Genomic DNA, 20,625 nt, shown 5'->3' with positions numbered 1-20,625 from the left:
CTAAGGATTGTGGTTCAAAGCCTACCCAAGCAGAAAACAATGAGACTTATCTCCAATTAACCAAAAGTGGACATGTGGCTCAAAGTGGGAGAGTGCTAGCATTGAGTGAAAACCAGCTCAGGGACAGCGTCTGGGTCCTGAGTTCAAGCCTCATGACTAACAAAAAGGAAAGAATGGTGGCAAACTCACTGGTCTGTCATAGTTACTGGCTAGGAAGCATGTCATTATAATGAAATATTGTATCAAAAGATGTGGGGCTTCACTTTTTGTTGAGAGCCTTTTCTTTTTTTTCTAGTTTTAGTCAAAGATGTAGGACATCTAAATTTGCTCATTGGGTATCATTTCTTTGTGTGGGTATCAGAATCTTATGTCTACAAATTCCAGAAAGACCCAATTTTTTAAAATATTGCCATAGTAATCTAAATTATGGAGTTAAAAGCTAAACTCTTGTGTGGTTATTAGCTTTGGTTTTTACTAACTTAGGACTTAAAAACATGTTATTGGGTGAGGACAGAATTTGAATTTTTTCTGTTCAAATGCTTTTAAACCCCTGGTCAACCTCAGAACCTTTCATGTGTAAGTAATGCATAGTAGATGTTAAATAATAATCAGACTACACCCTTTTTATTGCCCCTTTTGAGAGGTTAGCTTTAAATGTTTTTTACCTCCTTAAAAGTGTGGAGTTATAGCCAGGTACCAGTGGCTCACACCTATAATCCTAGCTACTCAGGAGGCTGAGATCTGAGAATCATGGTTCAAAGCCAGCCTGGGCAGGAAGGTCTGTGAGACTCTCTTCTCCAATAGACTACTCAGAAAAAGCTAGAAGAGACACTTTGGCTCAGGTGGTAGAGTGCTAGCCTTGAGCAAAAGGAGCTTGAGGGGAGAGCACCCAGGGCCTGAGTTCAAGTCCCACTACCAACAAAAAAAGTGAGTTCTTAAGTTTAATACATTCCTAACTCTATTTAACATTTGAGTACCATTACAATCTTTTAATATACCATTTTATTCATGTTATTAATACCTTATGCTCACTAGTTACTTTATAATGCCCAGGGAATACATGCCAACTTTGGAGGAATTCTTTGAAGAAGCCATTGAACAAGCAGACCCTGAAAACATGGTTGAAAATGAATATAAGTAAGTAAATTTTTTCATTAGTTGATTTTAATTTCCTCCATTACTCTTGTGAATTCTGTGTATACTAGTAAACTTAAAGGGGTAATTGACAGAGTAGCGCAGAGTGAATGTACCATAATGAACCATGTTCAAATTGATGTATATCCTGATTTCAAGGATGATTCTTATCATATGACTTGAATTTACACTTGTTTCAAAGTACAAGAAAAAAAAAATCATTCTCTCCCTCTGTCACCTCTATTCTGTGTTCCCCTTCAAAGCAGCCTCTCAGAACAGCCAACATAATTCTCATCTGTCAGCGGCCAATGTAGTAGCTCTGTGCAGGCCATCTCTTTGGCCCTGCAGCAGTGAACCTGTCCTTCCTAAGATTACACTCTCCTGTCGACATCCTTGAAACTACTCTCATTACTTTGGTCCCTTTCTCTTCCTGTCAGTCTCCGTTGTTGGCAGTTCATTCACTGCCTAACTCTCAGTTTGGAGTAATTTCAGGACTCAGTCACAGCCTGTTTATCAAGAATGTTCCAGGTGACACCATAGACTCATAGTTTTAAGTAGGCATTATAGAGTGTGATTTAAGAGTAAGGGCCCTCGTCAGGATGCATAAAGTTCCCACCTCACACTTACTGGCTGGTGGCTAGAACTAGCTTAAAAATACTCCTATGTCCCCTTTCTTCATCTATTAAGTGTTAATATCAATAGCTCATTTCACATGACTATTCTGAAGATTAAATGAAGATTCACATTGAACATGTATAGAATAAAACAAGCATTTGATATGCATGATTAGTGTCACTTTTGCATTATGTTTTTTTAGTCACAGTGATCTCTTAAACTAGTCTTATGGTCAGTTCTTCATGCATCAGTGAACTTTAAAATATATGTGCAAGGACCAGAAATAGCACATACCTGTAATCCCAGCACTGGAGGCGGATGAAGCGGTTATATTCGAGACCAGCCAGGGGTCTATAGAATGAAACCTGTCTATAAAATCAAAATTGATTAAATTTTAAATCACAATCCTAATCTCATACTTCCAATTTTAATAGTGAGTGACTATTCCAGACTCCTTCCAAGAACTTTTTTAGGCCTCCTTGATCTGGATCATACCTGCCTCTGCAGATACATCTTGCTACTTTTTGACTTTAAGCATACCAACTATTTGTCTTCATCTTTAGAATATATACCATCTGGCTCACTTGACACCCCCACCCCCACCCCCAGAGCTTCCCGGTCACTCACTTCGGATCTCCCTGCTGAGATACACTTCCCTGCCCTAGTCCCTGTGTGACTTACTCCTGTAGCATCTAAAGTTGTCACATGTAAATGTCTTTTGTTTATCAGTAATGATACTTACCAATACATTCAGCAATATTGTGTCTGGAATTTTCTGAGGATAATTTCCTGAAGTCCTCGGGCAGTAAATGCAGAGCTAGGAAAACCACTGTGACCTTGAGGCCCTGCTCTACTGTAGTGCTGTTTTGCCTCTGTGTTCAGAATGCAGTCTACAAAACCTTATAGTTCCTGAGTGCCTAGTTCAATAAGGATTTGTTGGTAATTTATCAGCTGAATGTGGTAGCAATATTGGCATCTCTTTTCATAGAGCTGTGAACAATTCAAATTACGGTTGGAGAGCCCTCAGATTATTAGCACGGAGAAGCCCTCATTTCTTCCAGCCAACCAACCAGCAGTTCAAAAGTTTGCCAGAATACCTTGAAAACATGGTAATAAAGCTAGCCAAGGAATTACCAGTAAGTACATGTATCATTTTTTCCATACTACTTAGTTGACATTATCTTCTTTGCTAAATTAATATGAGTTTGGGCAAAGAGCTGAATTTAGTATCTCATGTTTAAAAAAAATAAAACTTACACACCACATGATAGAAAAAAATGCATTTGAGTATACACATACATTTTTAGAAAATGCACAAATTTGAGTTTGATACAAATTTAAACTTAAGACTTGAATTTTTCCTGTTTGTCAATGCATTAATCTGTTTCCTATCAGATAGTCAAATGGTAGCTGGCCTATCTTTTTTCCAACACAATTTTCTAATGTATTGTTGCGATCCTGTAATATGACACTATCCTGTAGTCTTTCCTCCAAACATGTAACTTAATAACCCCAGATATTGATATTTACACATGGGTTTGCCATGCTTTTCACTACTTGCCCAAGCTAGGGGCCCGGAGTTGTTCTGAGGCCCTGTACTGGGGATCTTATAACTACTTTACCTAAACTAAAGCCATCTCTAGCTTTCTTACTTTAGAAGTTGTCATGTTTAACCAGGCTTCAGTGTGTCATGCCTGTACGCCTGTAATCTTAGCTACTCAGGAGACTGAGGCTGAAATTTGAGGCTCACGGTTTGAAGCCAGCCTGGGGCAGAAAAGTCCCTTTCTCCAACTACTCAAAACTGGAAATAGCACTGTGGCTCAAGTGGTAGAGCACTAGCCTTGAGCACAAAGACACTCAGGAACAGCACTCAGTCCCAGAGTTCAAGCCCCAGGCCTAGGGGGAAAAAAAGTTGTCATTCATTAAAATGTTCTTTCCTGCATCTTTAGCCTCCTTCTGAAGAAATAAAAACAGGTGAGGATGAAGATGAAGAAGATAATGATGCTTTACTGAAGGAAAATGAAAGTAAGAATTCAATTTTCTTGGCTATTTTACAAAATTGGAAAAGATTGGGGTTCTTGGTTGAGAGGTATGTTATTTAATTTGGTCTACTTCTCAACTTATCTCAGTTCTGCTTCTGATTTATAGTAAGGAATTAAAAGGAAAGAGTAATACTTTAGGCAATACCATTCCTCTGATTCTTGGGAGCTAGAGGGGAGCAGCTACTTTCAGGCAAAGTCTTCATAGTTATAGTAGAATGGTGTTGATCTAATGACCATGACTGTAAGGAAAATATAAAGTTGTTTTAAAGTAACACTCATTAAAGTGAATAATATCCTAGTGTTCCTTTAGCTTTCCTGTTCTGTTGTATACTTAGGACTGCATATCATTGTACTTTGTTCATAATTTATATTTTCTGTTTCCTAGGTCCTGATGTTCGGCGAGATAAACCTGTCACTGGGGAACAGCTAGAGTTATTTGCTAATAAGCTTGGCGAACAATGGAAGATTCTGGCTCCGTACTTGGAAATGAAAGACTCTGAAATTAGGCAGATTGAGTGTGACAGTGAAGACATGAAGATGCGAGCCAAGCAGCTCCTGGTTGCCTGGCAGGATCAAGAAGGAGTCCACGCAACACCTGATAGTCTGATTAGTGCACTAAACAAGTCTGGATTAAGTGACCTTGCAGAAAGTCTAACTAATGACGAGACAAATAGTTAGATTCTTTTCTTTTTTATTAAAACTGTGATAAGATTTTGTTACCAAGCAGCATTTGATAAGAGGTCCACTGGTTTTGGTAAACAATAAACATTTTTATAACAGTTGTACAGTTGGGTGGTGCTCCAAGAAATAGAACACACATTGGCTCAAACCTCAGAAGGGATGGGAAGGTGGGTTGGGAAAATGGCCAAAATGAAGTAACCTCAAAATCACAAAGTATTTTTGTTATATATATTTATAATGAAGTTAAATAGCACTAATATGAAATTAGTTTTCTGCATGCTGTTAGTAGTTACAAAATCTAGCTATCCTACAGTGACTTTCTGAAACCTTGTGACTGTTTTGTTCCTTTTCATGTGTTAAAGATATCAGCAAACTGGTCTTTTCATCATGTCTTTATTACCAAATTTTATTGGCAACAACACTGAGTACTGTGACACCTGTCCCACTACCATAGCAAAGTAGTTGTGACAGCCCAATACAAAAAAATGTTTGCCAGCCCTCAACTTTAAACGAAATGAGGTCTAAAACTTCATTCTTTAAGCCTTACAAAAATCTTCTGATCTCTTAAATCCTTAACCTAACTACATACCAGGGATTATTGTGAAGTTCAAATGAGATGTGCAAGCACCTGTACGCAGTACAACACTTCGTAGAAATGGCTGAACTGAACAAATTGCTGAACATAGGTAGTGCCATCTACTACTGCCCTGTTCCACACACAGCTCCTTCAGGATCCAAAGCTCAGGCCATAGTTGGTGATCTGAAGAAAATATAATGAGTGCAGAGCACTGTAATGCTCTTGTTTGGGCTTCACTCCTCCACAGCTCTAATATTGAAAGGACCTCAGTGGTAATGGCACAGCAAATAAGGCACATTCAGGAATCAAGATGACTTTTGCCTACTCTTCCTTCTCAGAGACCTACACAAGGCTGGATTCTAAAATAGCCTTAGTTTAAAACTAAATCCCACATCTACTTTAAAAATGCCTTTGGAATAATGCTTTTGCATCAAATAAAAATGAAACTTCGTAATGACAAGGAAAAGTAAATACAGCTTTTAAAATTCTTAATATATTCTATACAAGGCTTTTAACATCATTCTAAGACAGCTTCACCTGGCTAGTAGCTTCATTATCTAGTAGGTTAACAAAATCTGATTCTAAACTGCTAAGTTTACTATTACAACTATTCTAACCAAATGAAACCATGAGTAAAAGAGCTGGAAAGTTACAAGATTGACACAAATCACAATTCTTAGGGTCTCACTCCATTCTACTTTTCACCATTATCCTACTTCTCCCTAGTAGAGTATTGATTGCCAAATCAGTTCAGGTGAGAACTACTTACAAAGCTGTATCCCTGAAATGTTTATCCCCTAGTTAAGTTACAGATTTGAGAGGAAAATGGACATTATTCCCTAACAGTCTTAATGGTTCTGCAGAGCATTAAAACATAAAAATAAGAGATGCATGATAATCCCTAAACTTTATTATAAATATATAACTCAAGCCAGTTAGCTACTGATGTTTCCTTACCTCTTTCCTTAGCAATCAAAGCTCCAGAAACAACTATCAATAACTAGTTAGAATATATTAAAAGGAAACCATCATATTCAAATATCTCATACTCTGGTATTTTCATCATAACTTTAAAACCACTGATTGTAAATTCTGAGATGGACATTTTAAGGTTTTGGAACAGAAGAGTATAAACATAACAAATGAGTCAAGAAATGAATCTGGTAAAACATCACTGCAGCCAGCATCCAAAGAAATCCGTATAAAAACTTTGTGTTTCTAAGTGGGATATGAGCAGGCAACGAAGTTACCTCTTAAATGGATGCTCAACAGCACAGTAATATTAATCTGCAGAAGTTTTATTAAATGTATCTGAATCTTCAGCCAAACTCCAACACTAAAAACACAAAGACTTCAGGTCAAAAACTATAATCCCTCTTTTTTTTTTTTATTAAATATCCTCATTTTCTAAAAATAAGCAACCAGAGCTCAACATTTTTAAAGCTGATTACTACAAAACCATTGCAAAGTTAAATGTACAAACCATAGTACATCAGACACAATAATAAATGTATAATCAAATATAATCTTACTGATCACAAATTTATTTTGTCAGGAAAAGCCAGCAACAGTCAGGCTGGACAAATACTTGATTGCACCCATGTTTCCATGGGATGTGGACCAGCAGCACTGAGTTATACGATGAAAGCAACACTTCCTTTTCCATCAACCTGGAAAAATTTTTTGTTAGATAAGGCAAAGGATGGGCAGCTATTTACTGAATGGTAAAGTGAACCATGCAAGAACAAATAGTAGTAGGTAAATAAGTGTGCAATAAACATCACTACTGAGTCTTGGGCTGAAAATAGATCACAGAATGTAATGGTTGAAAGACATTTCAACTAAATTTTTTTTAAGAATTACTGTAAGAAATAAGTTTTTAAAGAACATCTTCCAGCCACTTTTATACAGGGCAGCATATCCAAAGTCAATTTTCTATAATTTTCTGATTGATGCACAAGTGGTCTGATTCTGCTCTCTTGTTCCACATGAGGGAAACAAAACCACCTACAGGTCTTTCTTTAAAGCTCTGGATTATAGAAATGATCAACAAATAACATTATCTCACATCTAAGCATAAATAGCTAAATTGAAGATTATTGTTCACTTTCATCTTCCATTACTTCAACTCTGCGAGGCCCATAGAGTAGAACATAAGCAATGTGCCAGTCTCCACCACCAGACAGCCGCAGGATGTCTTCTGGTGTTACAATGCTGACTTTGTCGTCATCAAACTTGATCCATTCATCTAAAGAGCAAGAAAATAACAACTCTTCAAAGTTCTATTTGTTTCCAAAATCAGATTTGACTTGATGTACTGCAATACTCCCAGCTACCTGCTTAACAGCCCTCCAAGTGTCATCCAGGGACCACACAGCTTTGAGAATATTAATGGTTCCATGATGACAACAATTTCAATACTAACTAGAGCCTCCTCCCAGAGCCTGCATAATATGATACTTTTAACAGACAAATCAATCTGAGAGTGGATTGTGGTCTAGTTCTGGCAGAGCTTATCTATCCTGTACAAGGCCATGGCTTTCATCCCCAGCACAAGGAGGAGAGGAAGGAAGAAGAGGGGAAGGGGAGGGGACAAGGGTGAAGGAAGAAAAAAGAGGGAGGAAAGAAGGATAAGAAATGCAAGACAGATATAAAAATCCGGCTATTTTCTGTTAGGCCAGATAATAGGAAGGCATAAAAATGTAAACCAGTACTGTTTTACTTTTCTGGTGCCAGTACTAGGGCACAAACTGAGGACTTTGGGCTATTGTTTAGCTGTTTTGCTCACAGTTGGCAGTACTGGACTCCCTCCTATTTTTTGTTTGTTTTTTTTTGTTTTGTTTTTGCTGGTTAATTGAAGATAAGTTTCAAGCATTCATGTGCCTAAACTGGCTTTAAACCTTAATCTGCAGATCTCAGCCTTCTGAGTAGCTAGGCTTATAGGTATATGAGCCACCAGCACCCAGCTCACTTTTTTTTTTCTCCCTAAATTCTGAAAGTTATTATATTAACTAAAAAAAGTTATTTATATTAATATGTAATGCATTTACTACTGTTGATTTTTAGTGAATTTAATTTCTCTACCTTAATTGCTAATACTGGGAATAATTAGGAGACAGACTACATAAACAAAAGCTCTAGAACCTTTAAAGAACAAATGTATAGTACCAACAGTGAGGGGGAAAAAATAGAAAATACAGTTCTACGACAAAAAATCATTGCTATAAAATATGTAACAAAACAGTACTCAACAATTGAAAACAGTGCATAATTCTTTACCTTGTTTTCTTTTCACCCATGATACATAATGACCTGATGAACTAGACCTTCCCTGGTGTGTCAGCACTGCTTGTAAGTCATAATATCCACAATTATTGGAGCCAATATCTAAAGAAATACAAGTATTAGACAATGAATACAAGTGTTTTCCCAAGGGCGGTAACAATAAAAAAAAAATTGTTCAGATTAACAATCTAGTTTCTTACAATCCAGGAAGATAACTAATTAGAATGAAGGCTTCATGAATGATTTTTTTTTTTTGGGGTCCGGTCGTGGGGCCTGAACTCTGGGCCTGGGCGCTGTCCCTCAGCTCTTCAGCTCAAGGCTAGAGCTCTACCACTTGAGCCACAGCGCCACTTCCGGCTTTTTTCCTTTTGCTTATGTGGTGCTGAGGAATCGAACCCAGGGCCTCAGGCATGCAAGGCAAGCACTCTACCACTGAGCCACCTTCCCAGCCCCATGAATGATATTTTTAAAGAGCAATTATACTGTTTGTCATATTAAGGCAAAATAGTCTTCAAGTAACAACTTTTAAAAGTTTTATCTTAGCCAGGTACTGGTGGCTCACACCTGTGAGACTCTTTATCTCCAATTAACTACCAGAAAACCAGAAGTGGCTCTGTGGCTCAAGTGGTAGAGCAGCTCGCCGTGAACTGAAGAGTTCAGGGACAATGCTCAGGCCCAGAGTTCAAGCCCCACAACCAACAAGACAAAAAATATTTATCTTAATAAGTATGTGGCAAGACAGATCGTTACCAACATACATATATACATAAAAACTCAAATGTTGACTTACCATCTGCAAACGAAAAGGGTTCATATTTAACTTCTTTCTGTGGACTACCCTTCTTGTCACACTGAGAAAAAAACATCTTAAATCATTATATTGGAAATAACATTTACATTCTTGCTGTGTATTCATTTTCCCACATTTACTGGCTACAAAGTATTAAGACAAAATAACAGGCTACTCATAAATTATTTGGCATATTCTGCATGGCAGAATCCTCTTTTCCCTCATTTATTAATTTTCACCAGCTTTTAGCAATTTGGACTCTCATTCTGCTGAGAACATGGAGACAGTGAATAGGTCACCTATTGCCATAAAATGTAATGTAAAATGATATCACTCTAGGAAAATATTTGGCATTCTTGAAAAACTAAATAGCAACCAACATACAACTATATTTACACTAAAATCTACATGAATACTTAAACTATACAAAACAGACGAAAACTGGAAATAATCCAGATGTTCTTTAATAGTTGCATGGTTAAGCAAACTGTGATATATCAATACCAGGAAATACTAAAGAATAAAAAGGAAAGAGTCCTTACATAATAACCTAAACAAATCTGGGGAAAAGTCAACACCAAAAGGTTATTTTAAAATGGAAAATTTTCTATTTTATTCATACAATATTTGGGAAACAACAAAATTGTAGAAAGGGAAGTGACTAGTGGTTGCAAAGAATTGAGGGCAGAAGGACAGTGTACCTACAAAAGGCAACTATGAAGGATCTTTGTGGTAAAATAAATGTATCAATGTCAGCAACCTAACTGTGATCATTTCATTACAGTGTATAGGATGCCACTGGGGAAAACTAGGGGAAGAGAACTTCAGACCTCTCAGTATTCTTTCTGATAACTGAGTGTGATTTCTAGAACTACTCCAAAATAAATTTTAATTTTTTAAAAGGTGCTTTTAACACATACATACAAATATAATTTTAAGACATGTGGTATTAGCCAGATATCAATAGCTATGCCTGTAATCCTTGCTACTCAGGAGACTGAAATCCAAAGGATTTTGGCTCAAAGCCAACCAAAGCAGAAAAGTCTGAGAGACTCCATCTCCAAGTAACCAATGAATAGCCAGGTGGGAGATCAACTCAAGTGGTAACAACCAGCAGTAGAGAAGCAAGCTGTGTCAACTCAAGACCCTCAATTCAAGACCTGATAGCAGTTTTTTAAAAAAAACATGAGCTAATTCTAGTAGGGTATTTTTCATGCCCAAGAAAAAAATTCTACATACAATTCAGACCTCTTAAAACTAAAATAACGGGGCTGGGAAGGTGGCTCAGTGGTAGAGTGCTTGCCTTACATGCATTGAGGCCTTGGGTTCCATTCCTCAGCACAACATAAGCAGAAAAAGCTGGAAGTGGCACTGTGGCTCAAGTGGTAGAGCACCAACCTTGAGCTGAAGAGCTGAGGCACAGCACCCAGGCCCAGAGTTCAGGCCCCAGGACCAGCAAAAAAAAATAAAAAATAACTAAAATAACATAAGTTTTAAAATGTTATGCTATTATTTTAGTATTTCCAAGCATACAAGAAGCACCTACCAAGATGACTTGGTTGTAACAGTACACATTCAGAAATCACTATTCTGGCACCTACAATCCCATCTAAAAATAGGAATGATTCTGCCTAACAAGGAATACAATCACATATATGTTTTTATATATATATATATATATATATATATATACACATACACACACACACACACACACATATACACACACATACATAACAGAAATACAATCTGCAGGTTATAGCAGAAAAGAAAATATCAAGTTCTTGTTTCTTATGCTAACTTTAGTTTTTACATTTGAAACTTTAAAGGCTTATTACACCAATATATGTAGGCTGTGCACACTTCCTAATTAAAATAAAAGTTCATCCAATTATACAAATAGGTTAACAATCCAAGGTAATTGTTGAGGGCTGATTAAAGATTAAAATATTAAAAAGCTGGCAATAAGAAAAAAAAAAGTTGGCAATAAGAACCTACTACATTTGGCTGCTGATTCACTTTTTTATCTTCTAGATCCTTGAATTTTGATCGAAAAGAAATCATTTTTTCTTGCAGTTCTGGAGTACATAGTTCATAAACATCCAACATGAGAGGAAATTTAACATCCTACATACAAACCAAAAAGAAAGAAAATTTGTAATCAGATATATGGATTCATATATGTATGTGTATATATATATATATATATATATCAAAATATATACATCACACTTCTGAAGGAATGCTTTAATAATTCAAATAAAATTGGAGATAAAATCTTGTGCAATTTATCTTGCCCATGTAATTGTAACCCCTCTATACGATATTTTCACAATAAAAAAAAATCTTGTGCAAAACATGTGGAATACTTTACGACTGTAAATTCTTTAGACTTACTCTTATGACCAGATTCTGTTTTTAATATTGTAATCTTTAATCAGTCCTCAATAATTGCTTTTAAAATGTGTTCTCATTACATGAAACTGATCACAGAGAAAGATAAACACTGGAGGTTCACACCTATAATCCTAGGCATTCATGAGGCTGAGATCTCAGGACTGAGGACTGAGGTTCAAGTTCATCAGGGTAGACAAATCTGAGAAACTCATATCCAATTAACCAGCAAAAGCCAGATTTGGAGGTATAGCTTAAGCAGTAAAGCACCAGCCTTGACCAAGAACACTAAGCAAGTGTTTAAGGCCCTGTGTTCAAGTCTCAGTACTGTCACAAAAATATATAAATTAACAGAAGCAGCAATTCAGCAATATTAGGCTAGATGCTATGAAAATAATGAAATCGCAATACTAGAGTCACTTTAGAATTTTTTTCTAATGTAAAGTTTAATTTTACACACAGGACCAAGAATTTATATTAAAATACTAATCTGAGGGTTGGGAAGGTGGCTCAGTGGTAGAACGCTTGCCTTGCATGCCTGAGGCCCTGGGTTCGATTCCTCAGCACCACATAAGAAAAAAGAAAAAAGCCGGAAGTGGCGCTGTGGCTCAAGTGGTAGAGCGCTAGCCTTGAGCTGAAGAGCTGAGGGACAGCGCCCAGGCCCAGAGTTCAGGCCCCACGACCAGACCCAAAAAAATAATAATAATAATAAAATAAAAAATAAAAATAAAATACTAATCTGAGTGCTAGTAGCTCAAGTCTCTAATCCTAGCTACTCAGGAGGCTAAGATCTGAGGATCACAATTCAAAGACAGATAGCCCAAGGCAAGAAAAGTCTGTAAGGCTGGTTGGTGTCTAATGTCAGAAATGGAGGTGTGGCTCAAGTTGTAGAGCACCAGTCTTTTTTATCTGGCTGGTCATGGGGCTTGATCTCTGGAACTAAACACTATCCCTGGGTTCCTTTTGCTCAAGGCTAGTGCTCAACCACTAGAGCCACAGCACCACTTGCAGTTTTTTCTGTGATTAATTGGAGATAAGAGTCTCATGGACTTTCCTGCCTGGGCTGGCTTGGAACTTCAATCCTCAGATCTCAGCCTCCTGAGTAGCTAGGATTACAGAGATGAGCCATGGGTGCCCAGCTAGAGCACCAATCTTGAGTGGTAAAGTTTAAGGACAGCACCTAGGCCCTGAGTTCAAGCTGTTAAACCATAATATTTTAAGTAAGTAAATACGAGTATAGACACTTAAACTATATAAACTACATTTATCCTTCGTATAAAACTCTATAGCTATTAGAAGATGTGTTACAAATTTCAGCTCATGAGTTTAGACCCTTTCTAAAGATCAGAAGTTCCATGGACATAAGACATAATAAGCAAAGCCAGCATTCAACACAGTTAAATCTTAACACTGGCTTCTAAATTTCAGTACTCGGGGCTGGGAAGTTGGCTCAGTGGTAGAGTGCTTGCCTTGCATGCATGAGGTTCGATTCCTCAGCACCACATATGCAGAAAAAAGACACAAGTAGGGCTGTGGCTCAAGTGGTAGGGCACTGGCCATGAGCTAAAGAGCTGAAGGACAACACCCAGTTCCCAGAGTTCATCCTCCACAACCGTCAAAAAAAATTAAATAAATTTCAGTACTCTTCAGGCTCCAGGGTTTTACTTTTGTCACCTACAGAAGAGCCACTACCTGGAATATAGTGCAGTGGTGCTGCACTGTACTTCCTATTCTCATGCAAAATACTGAATCAGTATTTCAGAAACAAAGAATGTGACCTAGGCAGTATTTCTGGGAAGAAGAGATCTATCAGAATTATCTGTGAATTCTTTGAAAACTCTACATCTGGTCCAGCTTAAGATGTTATCTGGGGAAAAGAAGCCAGGCATGTATACAATTAAAAATGAATCAGCAGGTAATTCTAGTACACATTTGTATTTAAGAACCGAATGTCTAATCTAGATACAACGACAAATGCTTGTACTGGTAGCAATAGGGAGAACTAAAGCAGATCACAGGTTCTAGGTCAGCTTCAGCTACAATGAAAGACCTAGCCTTGCAGGGCGCCGGTGGGTCACGCCTGTAATCCTAGCTACTCAGGAGGCTGAGATCTGAGGATCACGGTTCAAAACCAGCCAGGGGAAGGAAAGTTCATGAGACTCTTATCTCCAATTAGCCACTAGAAAACCAGAAGTGGCACTGTGGCTCAGGCGGTAGAGTGCTCCCCTTGAGCTGAAGAGATGAGGGATAGCGCCCAAGCCCAGAGTTCAAGCCCCACAACCGACCAAAAAAAAAAAGACCTTTTCTTAGAAATTTAAAAAAAAAGTGACTCCTTTATATATTTCAGACACTTAACTATCTCTAAGGAAATAAACCTATTTTCTACTACAGATGAATTTCAAAGAACTATATTTTATGTACAAGCTAAAGTTTATTACTAACCTTAAGAACTTTGGCATTCACAGATTCCTTCTCTTTATAAAAAAATCGAACCATCTGAATCGTTAAGTAAGCAGGTAGTCGGCTGATCTTCGACTGAAAAGAGAAAATGGGGAGAAAAATCATATATATTTATATATATATATATATTTTGTGAGTCCTGGAGCTTGAACTCAGGACCTGGACACTGTCCCTGACTTTCTTTTGCTTAAGGCTAGCACTCTTGAGTCACACAGCAACCCTTCCAGCTTTTTTCCGTGTATATGGCACTGAGGAATAGAACCTAGGACTTCATGCATGCTAGGCAAGCACTCTACCACCAAGCTACATTCCCAGCCCCCAAGAAAATATTTAACATCCAAATATAATAGTTTTTAATTCCATGGTGATAGAAAATAAAGATTAGTTAAGATTTGTAAACTGGAAAACTTTCAATGAAATGGAACTCAAATTCAAAACAAATGCACACTTACAGATTTGATGTACAAAGCGTTTCTCTGTAATGTTGGAGATTGTTTGGTAATTTCTTCCTGAAGTCGCTAAAAAAAAAAAAATGACAGACAAAATGGGTTTTAAAGACTTTTTTCCTGAAGCATAGAACCACACCTGACTCTTTAAAACCAAAGAAAAAAAATTACTATTAGTATATGATCAATCAATGGATTTACATTAGTGAGAAACAAACTGTAATGAAAACAATAGGAAAAGCTTTTAGATATTGTTATAATTCTTATAAGGCACTAATTTACAAGTAAATAACTTCTTTTAAGTATAGTGACTAAAGTTTTTAGTTATAATCCAAATGATGCTCAGCTTCTGGGAGGATGGATGAATAGATAGATAGATCAATCAATCAATCAATCAATTGATCGATCGATCACCAGTCAGGTTATTTTTAAACCTGAGAAGTCACAACACAGAAAACTTAGGAAGTCTTTTGCCATTATACGTCTTATAATCGGCATAATCACCTTTCTATTTCCTGTATGACACTGGCAATGTTTTCACTTCTCTAGACATCATATCTTAAAGTTAATTTAAAAAATCTATATTATAGTGTTGTAGTCTCAAGTACATAAATCAATACATGTGGCAAACCTAGGAAACAATCTGACATCTAGTCTATGTTCAATAAAATTAGCTATTTCTAATGGTATATAGAAAAAATGAGCACTACTAAACAAAAAAATCTGATTTACAAAGCTTTATTGATCATGCTTTAACATTTGTGTAATTTTTATCACAAGGACTTAATATTTAATTCATCACCAAAAGAGACATATTGGCCAAAATTACTCAAGAATAATAAAACAAAAATAAGACAAAAACCTTTAAATTACTTTTAAAATTTTTAACTTGTTTTTTGAGTAAATGTCTCAAAGTCATGATTCTTCTATTCTCCTATCAACACCACAACATCCAGCTAAAAACCTTTAAAGTTACAATGGAAATAAATGCAACTCGGGAATTTATGTCTTTTTAAAAGGTTCAGGTGGAGGGGCTGGGAAGGTAGCTCAGTGGTAGAGTGCTTGCCTTGCATGTATGAGGCCCTGGGTTCGATTCCTCAGCACCACAGAAAAAGCCAGAAAGGGCACTGTGGCTCAAGTGGTAGAGCGCTAGCCTAGAGCTATAGAGCTGAGGGGCAGTACCCAGGCCCAGAGTTTAGGCACCATTACTGACAAAAAAAGGGGAAAAAAAAGTTCAGGTGGAGCAAAGCATTGATTCATTAACATTAAACAAAACCAATAATACTATATCTCATGACCAAATGATCTTTCTCTAACACATGTGATTTTTTTGGTAAGGCGTATCAATCTTCCTGAACTTGGGAATACATTTGAGGATCATGCTACACACTAGTATCACCAACAAAAAGCACACACATAAACATACAGCACCAAGATTAATGTGTAAAGAACACTTGTGAATTGAAGTAAGAAGTCAGAGCACTCTCTTGCTTGACCTATGTGAAACTGTATGTGTGAAGCCATTCAGTAACATGTCTGTGAATGACTATTAAAGCACAGTGAGGCAAGGTGCTGGTGGCTGATGCCTATAATCAAAGCTACAGGCTGAAATCTGAGGATCACAGCTCAATGTCAGTCCAGGTAGGAAAGTCCATGAGACTCATACCTCCAATTAACCAGTAAAAAAAAACAGAAGTGGAGCTGTGACTCAGGTGAAAAGAGCAACAGCCTTCAGGAAAAAAGCTAAGGGGAAAGCACATGGGCCCTGAGTTCAAACCCCAGTACTGACATGCATACATGCATGCATGCATGCCAATAGATAGAGACATAGAGACAGACAGACAGATGAGTGAGTTTTGTCTTTAGGTTTACAAGTAAATTTCAGCATGTAAACATTCACAAATGTGTAATGTACAAATAATAATCAGCCACTACTGTCCATACCAATTTAAGTCCTGTAAAAAGATACTTGACTTCCTGATTAATAAAACAGCTAAGCTGAAGCTGGTTTTCCTTCCCTTTGGTGACCTCTTCTTCTTCAGATTCTGTACATTTCATGCTTTGCAAATTAAGATAAGGAATGACAACAAATATTCATTTTGTTATTCTTGAATAGAATGAGTTATCCTAATGTTATTTAACAACCATTACTTGGAACTTGAAACATTACCTCCCAATAGACATTCATGTCAACATACTGACATGTTAACAGGTATATACACAATTAGCTAAATTTAAAGAAAGATCATGTCACAGTAGTGTATTTTTATTCTTTATTTCCATAGTATATTTTTAGAAATAAAAAAAATTTACAATGTTTTCTTCTATCCCACCCACCATGCCAATCAGCCAAATATATTACTTATACCAATTTATATTTTGGAAGTTATGCATATAATAATCTATACAAATCTTGACTTATAAGGATACGTCGTTTCAAACTCAAGACCGAAGAACTGATCAATTAAGCTTTTCTTTTTAGAAGGTGGCACTGCTGATGCAGATGAAGAATCTGTCTGTAAAAATAAAATTAAAATTCTAGCTTTACTTAATATAGATATTAATGTATATCTTCTCATACAAAAGCCAATTTGATAATGCATATTCAAGATTTTTCAGTGTAGTCCTTTCTTGTGAAATCCTTCTAAATTCAAAAACATTGCAAAAAGATTATACATGCTCAACAATATCAATATATATGGACAGCAGGTAATTGTGGGCTCTTGAGGCTGTGGTTTCAAATGGGCAAGAAATGACCCTTCTCCTTCCCCCACTGACCAGGATCAGGAGGTACAGATAGTTTGGAAAGTTATGATGGACTGCAGTGGAATGGGACATGGGATTCTCTAGCCCAAGTCCCTTTCCTGCAGACAGCCTTGTGGGGGGACAAGAGATCCTGTTACATTCAATAAATAACACCCTAAATGCCAAATATAAGCTATCAAATTTCAACTCTTAGGTTGAACATATAACGTACAGCAGCTAACTATGCAACTACAAATCGATCTATTAAGATAAATTTATTGCTGGGAACCGGTGGCTCATGCCTATAATCCTAGCTACTCAGGAGGCTGAGATCTGAGGGTCGCAGTTCAAAGCCAGCCTGGACAAGAAACTCCATGAGACTCTTATCTCCAATAAACCACCAGAAAACTGGAAGTGGCACTGTGACTCAAGCGGTAGAGCATTAGTCTTGAGCTGAATTACTGAGGGACAGTGCCCAGGCGCAGAGTTCAAGCCCCACGACTGACAAAACAAAACAACAAAAAAAGATAATTTATTTCAATCCTTTGGGTGAAGAAAATAAAAAATAGTATAATGAAAATCTATTATCAAAAAAATTATTAATAAATCTCAATTACCTCTTTAACAGAATCATCTTCTATGGCTTCTAATTTCTGTTGCAATACTCGCATCATTTGTATCCAACATTCATTAGCATCCTGTAATTTGAAACATAACAATTAGTTGGGTGGCAGTGCCTCAACCTGTAATCCTAGCTACTCAGCAGGATGAGATCTAAGGATCACAGTTTGAAGCCAGCCTGAACAGTAAAGTCCATGAGACTCTCATCTCTAACCACCAAAAAGCTGCAAGTGGAGTTGTGGTCAACTGGTTGAGCACTTTGCTCAAGGACAGCACTGAAGCTCTAAATTCAAGCCCCAGAGACTAGCGCCAAAAAAAAAAAAAAAAAAATGCTGCCGGGTACTGGTGGCTCATGCTTGTAATCTTAGCTACTCAGGAGGCTGAGATCTGAACACCACAGTTTAAAGCCAGCCCAGGCAGGAAAAGTCCATGAGACTCTTATCTCAATTAATCACCAGAAAACCTAGCCTTGAGCTGAAGAGCTCAGGGACAGAGCCCAGGCCCAGAGTTCAAGCCCCACAACCAAAAAAAAGAGGGGCTAGGAAAGTGGCTCAATGATAGAGTGCTTGCCTTGTATGCATGAGGTCCTAGGTTTGATTCCTCAGCACCACCTAAGCAGAAAAAGCTAGAAGTGGCACTGTGGCTCAAGTGGTAGAGTGCTAGCCTTGAGCTGAAGAGCTGAGGGACAGTGCCTACGCCCAGAGTTTAGGCGCCACTACCAACAACAACAAAAAAAATTCAGGTGGAGCCAGGCATTGATTCATTAACATTAAAAACAAAACAAAACAAAAAGATCCTTGCAGAGATAAAAGGCAGTCTATAAAACTCTTCTAAAATAATTTCCATTTCCTTACAAGTTAAAATATTCAACCAAGTTTGGCATAAGATCTTCAAAGAATTGAATTCTAGAATAGTTATTCATTGATTTAACAGTGAGCTCCTATTTCTGCTACAATGTGCTAGATATTTGAAAGACATAATGAGAAAAAAATAGAGTCCCAATGGGCCATATAGAAAAATATGAATTCAGACAAGATTAAGACAATGAAGAAGAAAATGCAAAATAGGAGCAGAGAAAGTATGTTATATCAATAATGTAATCAAGAAAGCCATGGATGTGTGAGACCTGAGGAAACAAACTATACATGCATGTGACAACCAAGGAACAAGAACAAAGGAGTGCCAAGAAGAGGGCACTTGAGACTAGCACAATCAGAGAAGCCATGCAGTTGGAAAGGGTGTGTCTGGGAGAAGGAGCACAAGATGAACCCAGAGGCAGCCAGAGGCTTAGTGGATTTAAGACAGAATATTACTATTAGGTACCAAATAAAAGCCCAACTTAATCCTATTTATTAATAATTTATCAATAAATATATACACATGTATGTATGTGTTTATATACATATATACATTGGTGCTAGAAATAGAACTCACTCATGCTAAGGGCATACTCTAACACTGAGCTACAGTGAGAAACCCTAGTTAAATGTACAATACATAGTGGGGTTTGAACTCAGGGCGAGGCAAGTGCTCTACTAGTTGAACTGTGTCCCTACTCCTTTTTCCTTTAGGTTATTTTTCAGAGAGGATCCCAAGCTGTTGTCAAACTACCATTCTCCAGATCTTCATCTTCTGAGTAGCTGGAAATTACAGGTATGAGCAACGATGTGAGGACCTCCATTTACATTTAAAAAAAAAAAAAACACGCCGGGCGCTGGTGGCTCACGCCTGTATTCCTAGCTAATCAGGAGGCTGAGATCTGAGGATCGCGGTTCAAAGCCAGCCCGGGCAGGAGAGACCGTGAGACTCCTATCTCCAATAAACCACCAGAAAACCGGAAGTGGCGCTGTAGCTCAAGTGGTAGAGTGCTCGCCTTGAGCTGAAGAGCTGAGGGACAGCGCCCAGGCCCAGAGTTCAAGCCCCACGACCGACAAAAAAAAAAAAAAAAAAACACTAGGGATGTGCACTGATGGCTCAAACCTATAATGCTGGCTACTCAGGCTGAGATGTAGAGATTTATGGTTCAAAGCTAGCCCACATGAAAAAGTACCCTAAAATTCATCTCAAAAATCATAAACAAAAAGCCAGACTGTATGCATAGCTCAAGTGGTAGAGCACCAGCTGTGAGCAAGTAAGCAAGCCAAGCAAGCAACAAACATGAGGCCTTGAGTTCAAACTCTGGCATACAAACAAGACATACAGACACAGACACAGACACAGACACACACACACACAGAGGAAGCTGTGTGGAAAAACTGCAAAAGCAGAAGGAAGATGATCAGTTAACCGACAACTGTCCAACAACTATAAGAGGTTAAGTGTTGTGAACAAAAGCAGACTTCCAAATATATCCCATTAACTATGTAGAAAAATTTTGCTCGCTTACCTGTTGGAGATACTGTCCTTGTTCACCCTTTTCTGCAAACTGTGGGAAAGCCATGTGCAAAAACTGCAGTAGAATAATAGGTGGAATACTAGAAGAAGTTTTATCCATGGAATCAAACAAATCTCTAAGGGCTTAAGCACAAAACAAACACTGCCTTAGAAAAACATTGAACTATTTATTTAATACACACTACTATAAATATTTGATTTTTAAATTCATATAGACCTGCTTAACTTTCTTTTGTATTGTTTTTATTTTTTGAGACAGGGTCTTGAAATATAGCCTACACTGGATTAGAACTCCCAATCTTCTGGCTCTGTCACCTGAGTGCTGGAATTATATGGATATACCACTACACCCAGCCTACATTAAGTATTTTTAAGTATACCTATCTTTTTCCAATTGTTCAACTTGCAATAATAAAAAGTCATATTCAACTCAAAAAACCA

General features: G+C 37.4%; 2 protein-coding genes across 3 annotated transcripts in view; one reads left to right on the top strand and one right to left on the bottom strand.

The window, feature by feature from the left end:
* The window catches only part of Thoc1 (THO complex subunit 1), a 39,027-nt gene extending 34,457 nt beyond the window's left edge, over positions 1-4,570 (top strand). The window contains exons 18-21 of the mRNA XM_070029467.1: positions 1,054-1,137; positions 2,738-2,885; positions 3,699-3,774; positions 4,177-4,570. Of these exons, the coding sequence (XP_069885568.1) occupies positions 1,054-1,137; positions 2,738-2,885; positions 3,699-3,774; positions 4,177-4,469 (601 nt within the window). The 3' untranslated portion in view covers positions 4,470-4,570. The remainder of the gene's footprint in view (positions 1-1,053; positions 1,138-2,737; positions 2,886-3,698; positions 3,775-4,176) is intronic.
* Positions 4,571-6,401: 1,831 nt separating this feature from the next.
* Positions 6,402-20,625, bottom strand: part of Usp14 (ubiquitin specific peptidase 14) — a 35,764-nt gene continuing 21,540 nt past the window's right edge. For both annotated transcript variants that reach the window (XM_070029468.1, XM_070029469.1), the window contains 10 exons: positions 20,177-20,307; positions 17,787-17,867; positions 16,855-16,940; positions 16,369-16,483; positions 14,431-14,496; positions 13,961-14,053; positions 11,123-11,251; positions 9,125-9,185; positions 8,329-8,436; positions 6,402-7,297 (listed from right to left, as the gene is read on the bottom strand). In XM_070029468.1, the coding sequence (XP_069885569.1) occupies positions 7,146-7,297; positions 8,329-8,436; positions 9,125-9,185; positions 11,123-11,251; positions 13,961-14,053; positions 14,431-14,496; positions 16,369-16,483; positions 16,855-16,940; positions 17,787-17,867; positions 20,177-20,307 (1,022 nt within the window). In that variant the 3' untranslated portion in view covers positions 6,402-7,145. The remainder of the gene's footprint in view (positions 7,298-8,328; positions 8,437-9,124; positions 9,186-11,122; positions 11,252-13,960; positions 14,054-14,430; positions 14,497-16,368; positions 16,484-16,854; positions 16,941-17,786; positions 17,868-20,176; positions 20,308-20,625) is intronic.

Source organism: Dipodomys merriami, unplaced genomic scaffold, assembly GCF_024711535.1.
Source record: "Dipodomys merriami isolate MVZ:Mamm:240054 unplaced genomic scaffold, mDipMer1.0.p SCAF_2, whole genome shotgun sequence".
Taxonomy (NCBI): Eukaryota; Metazoa; Chordata; class Mammalia; order Rodentia; family Heteromyidae; genus Dipodomys; species Dipodomys merriami.
Note: the sequence above shows the minus strand (reverse complement) of the source record. Positions and strands in the feature narration are given on the sequence as shown.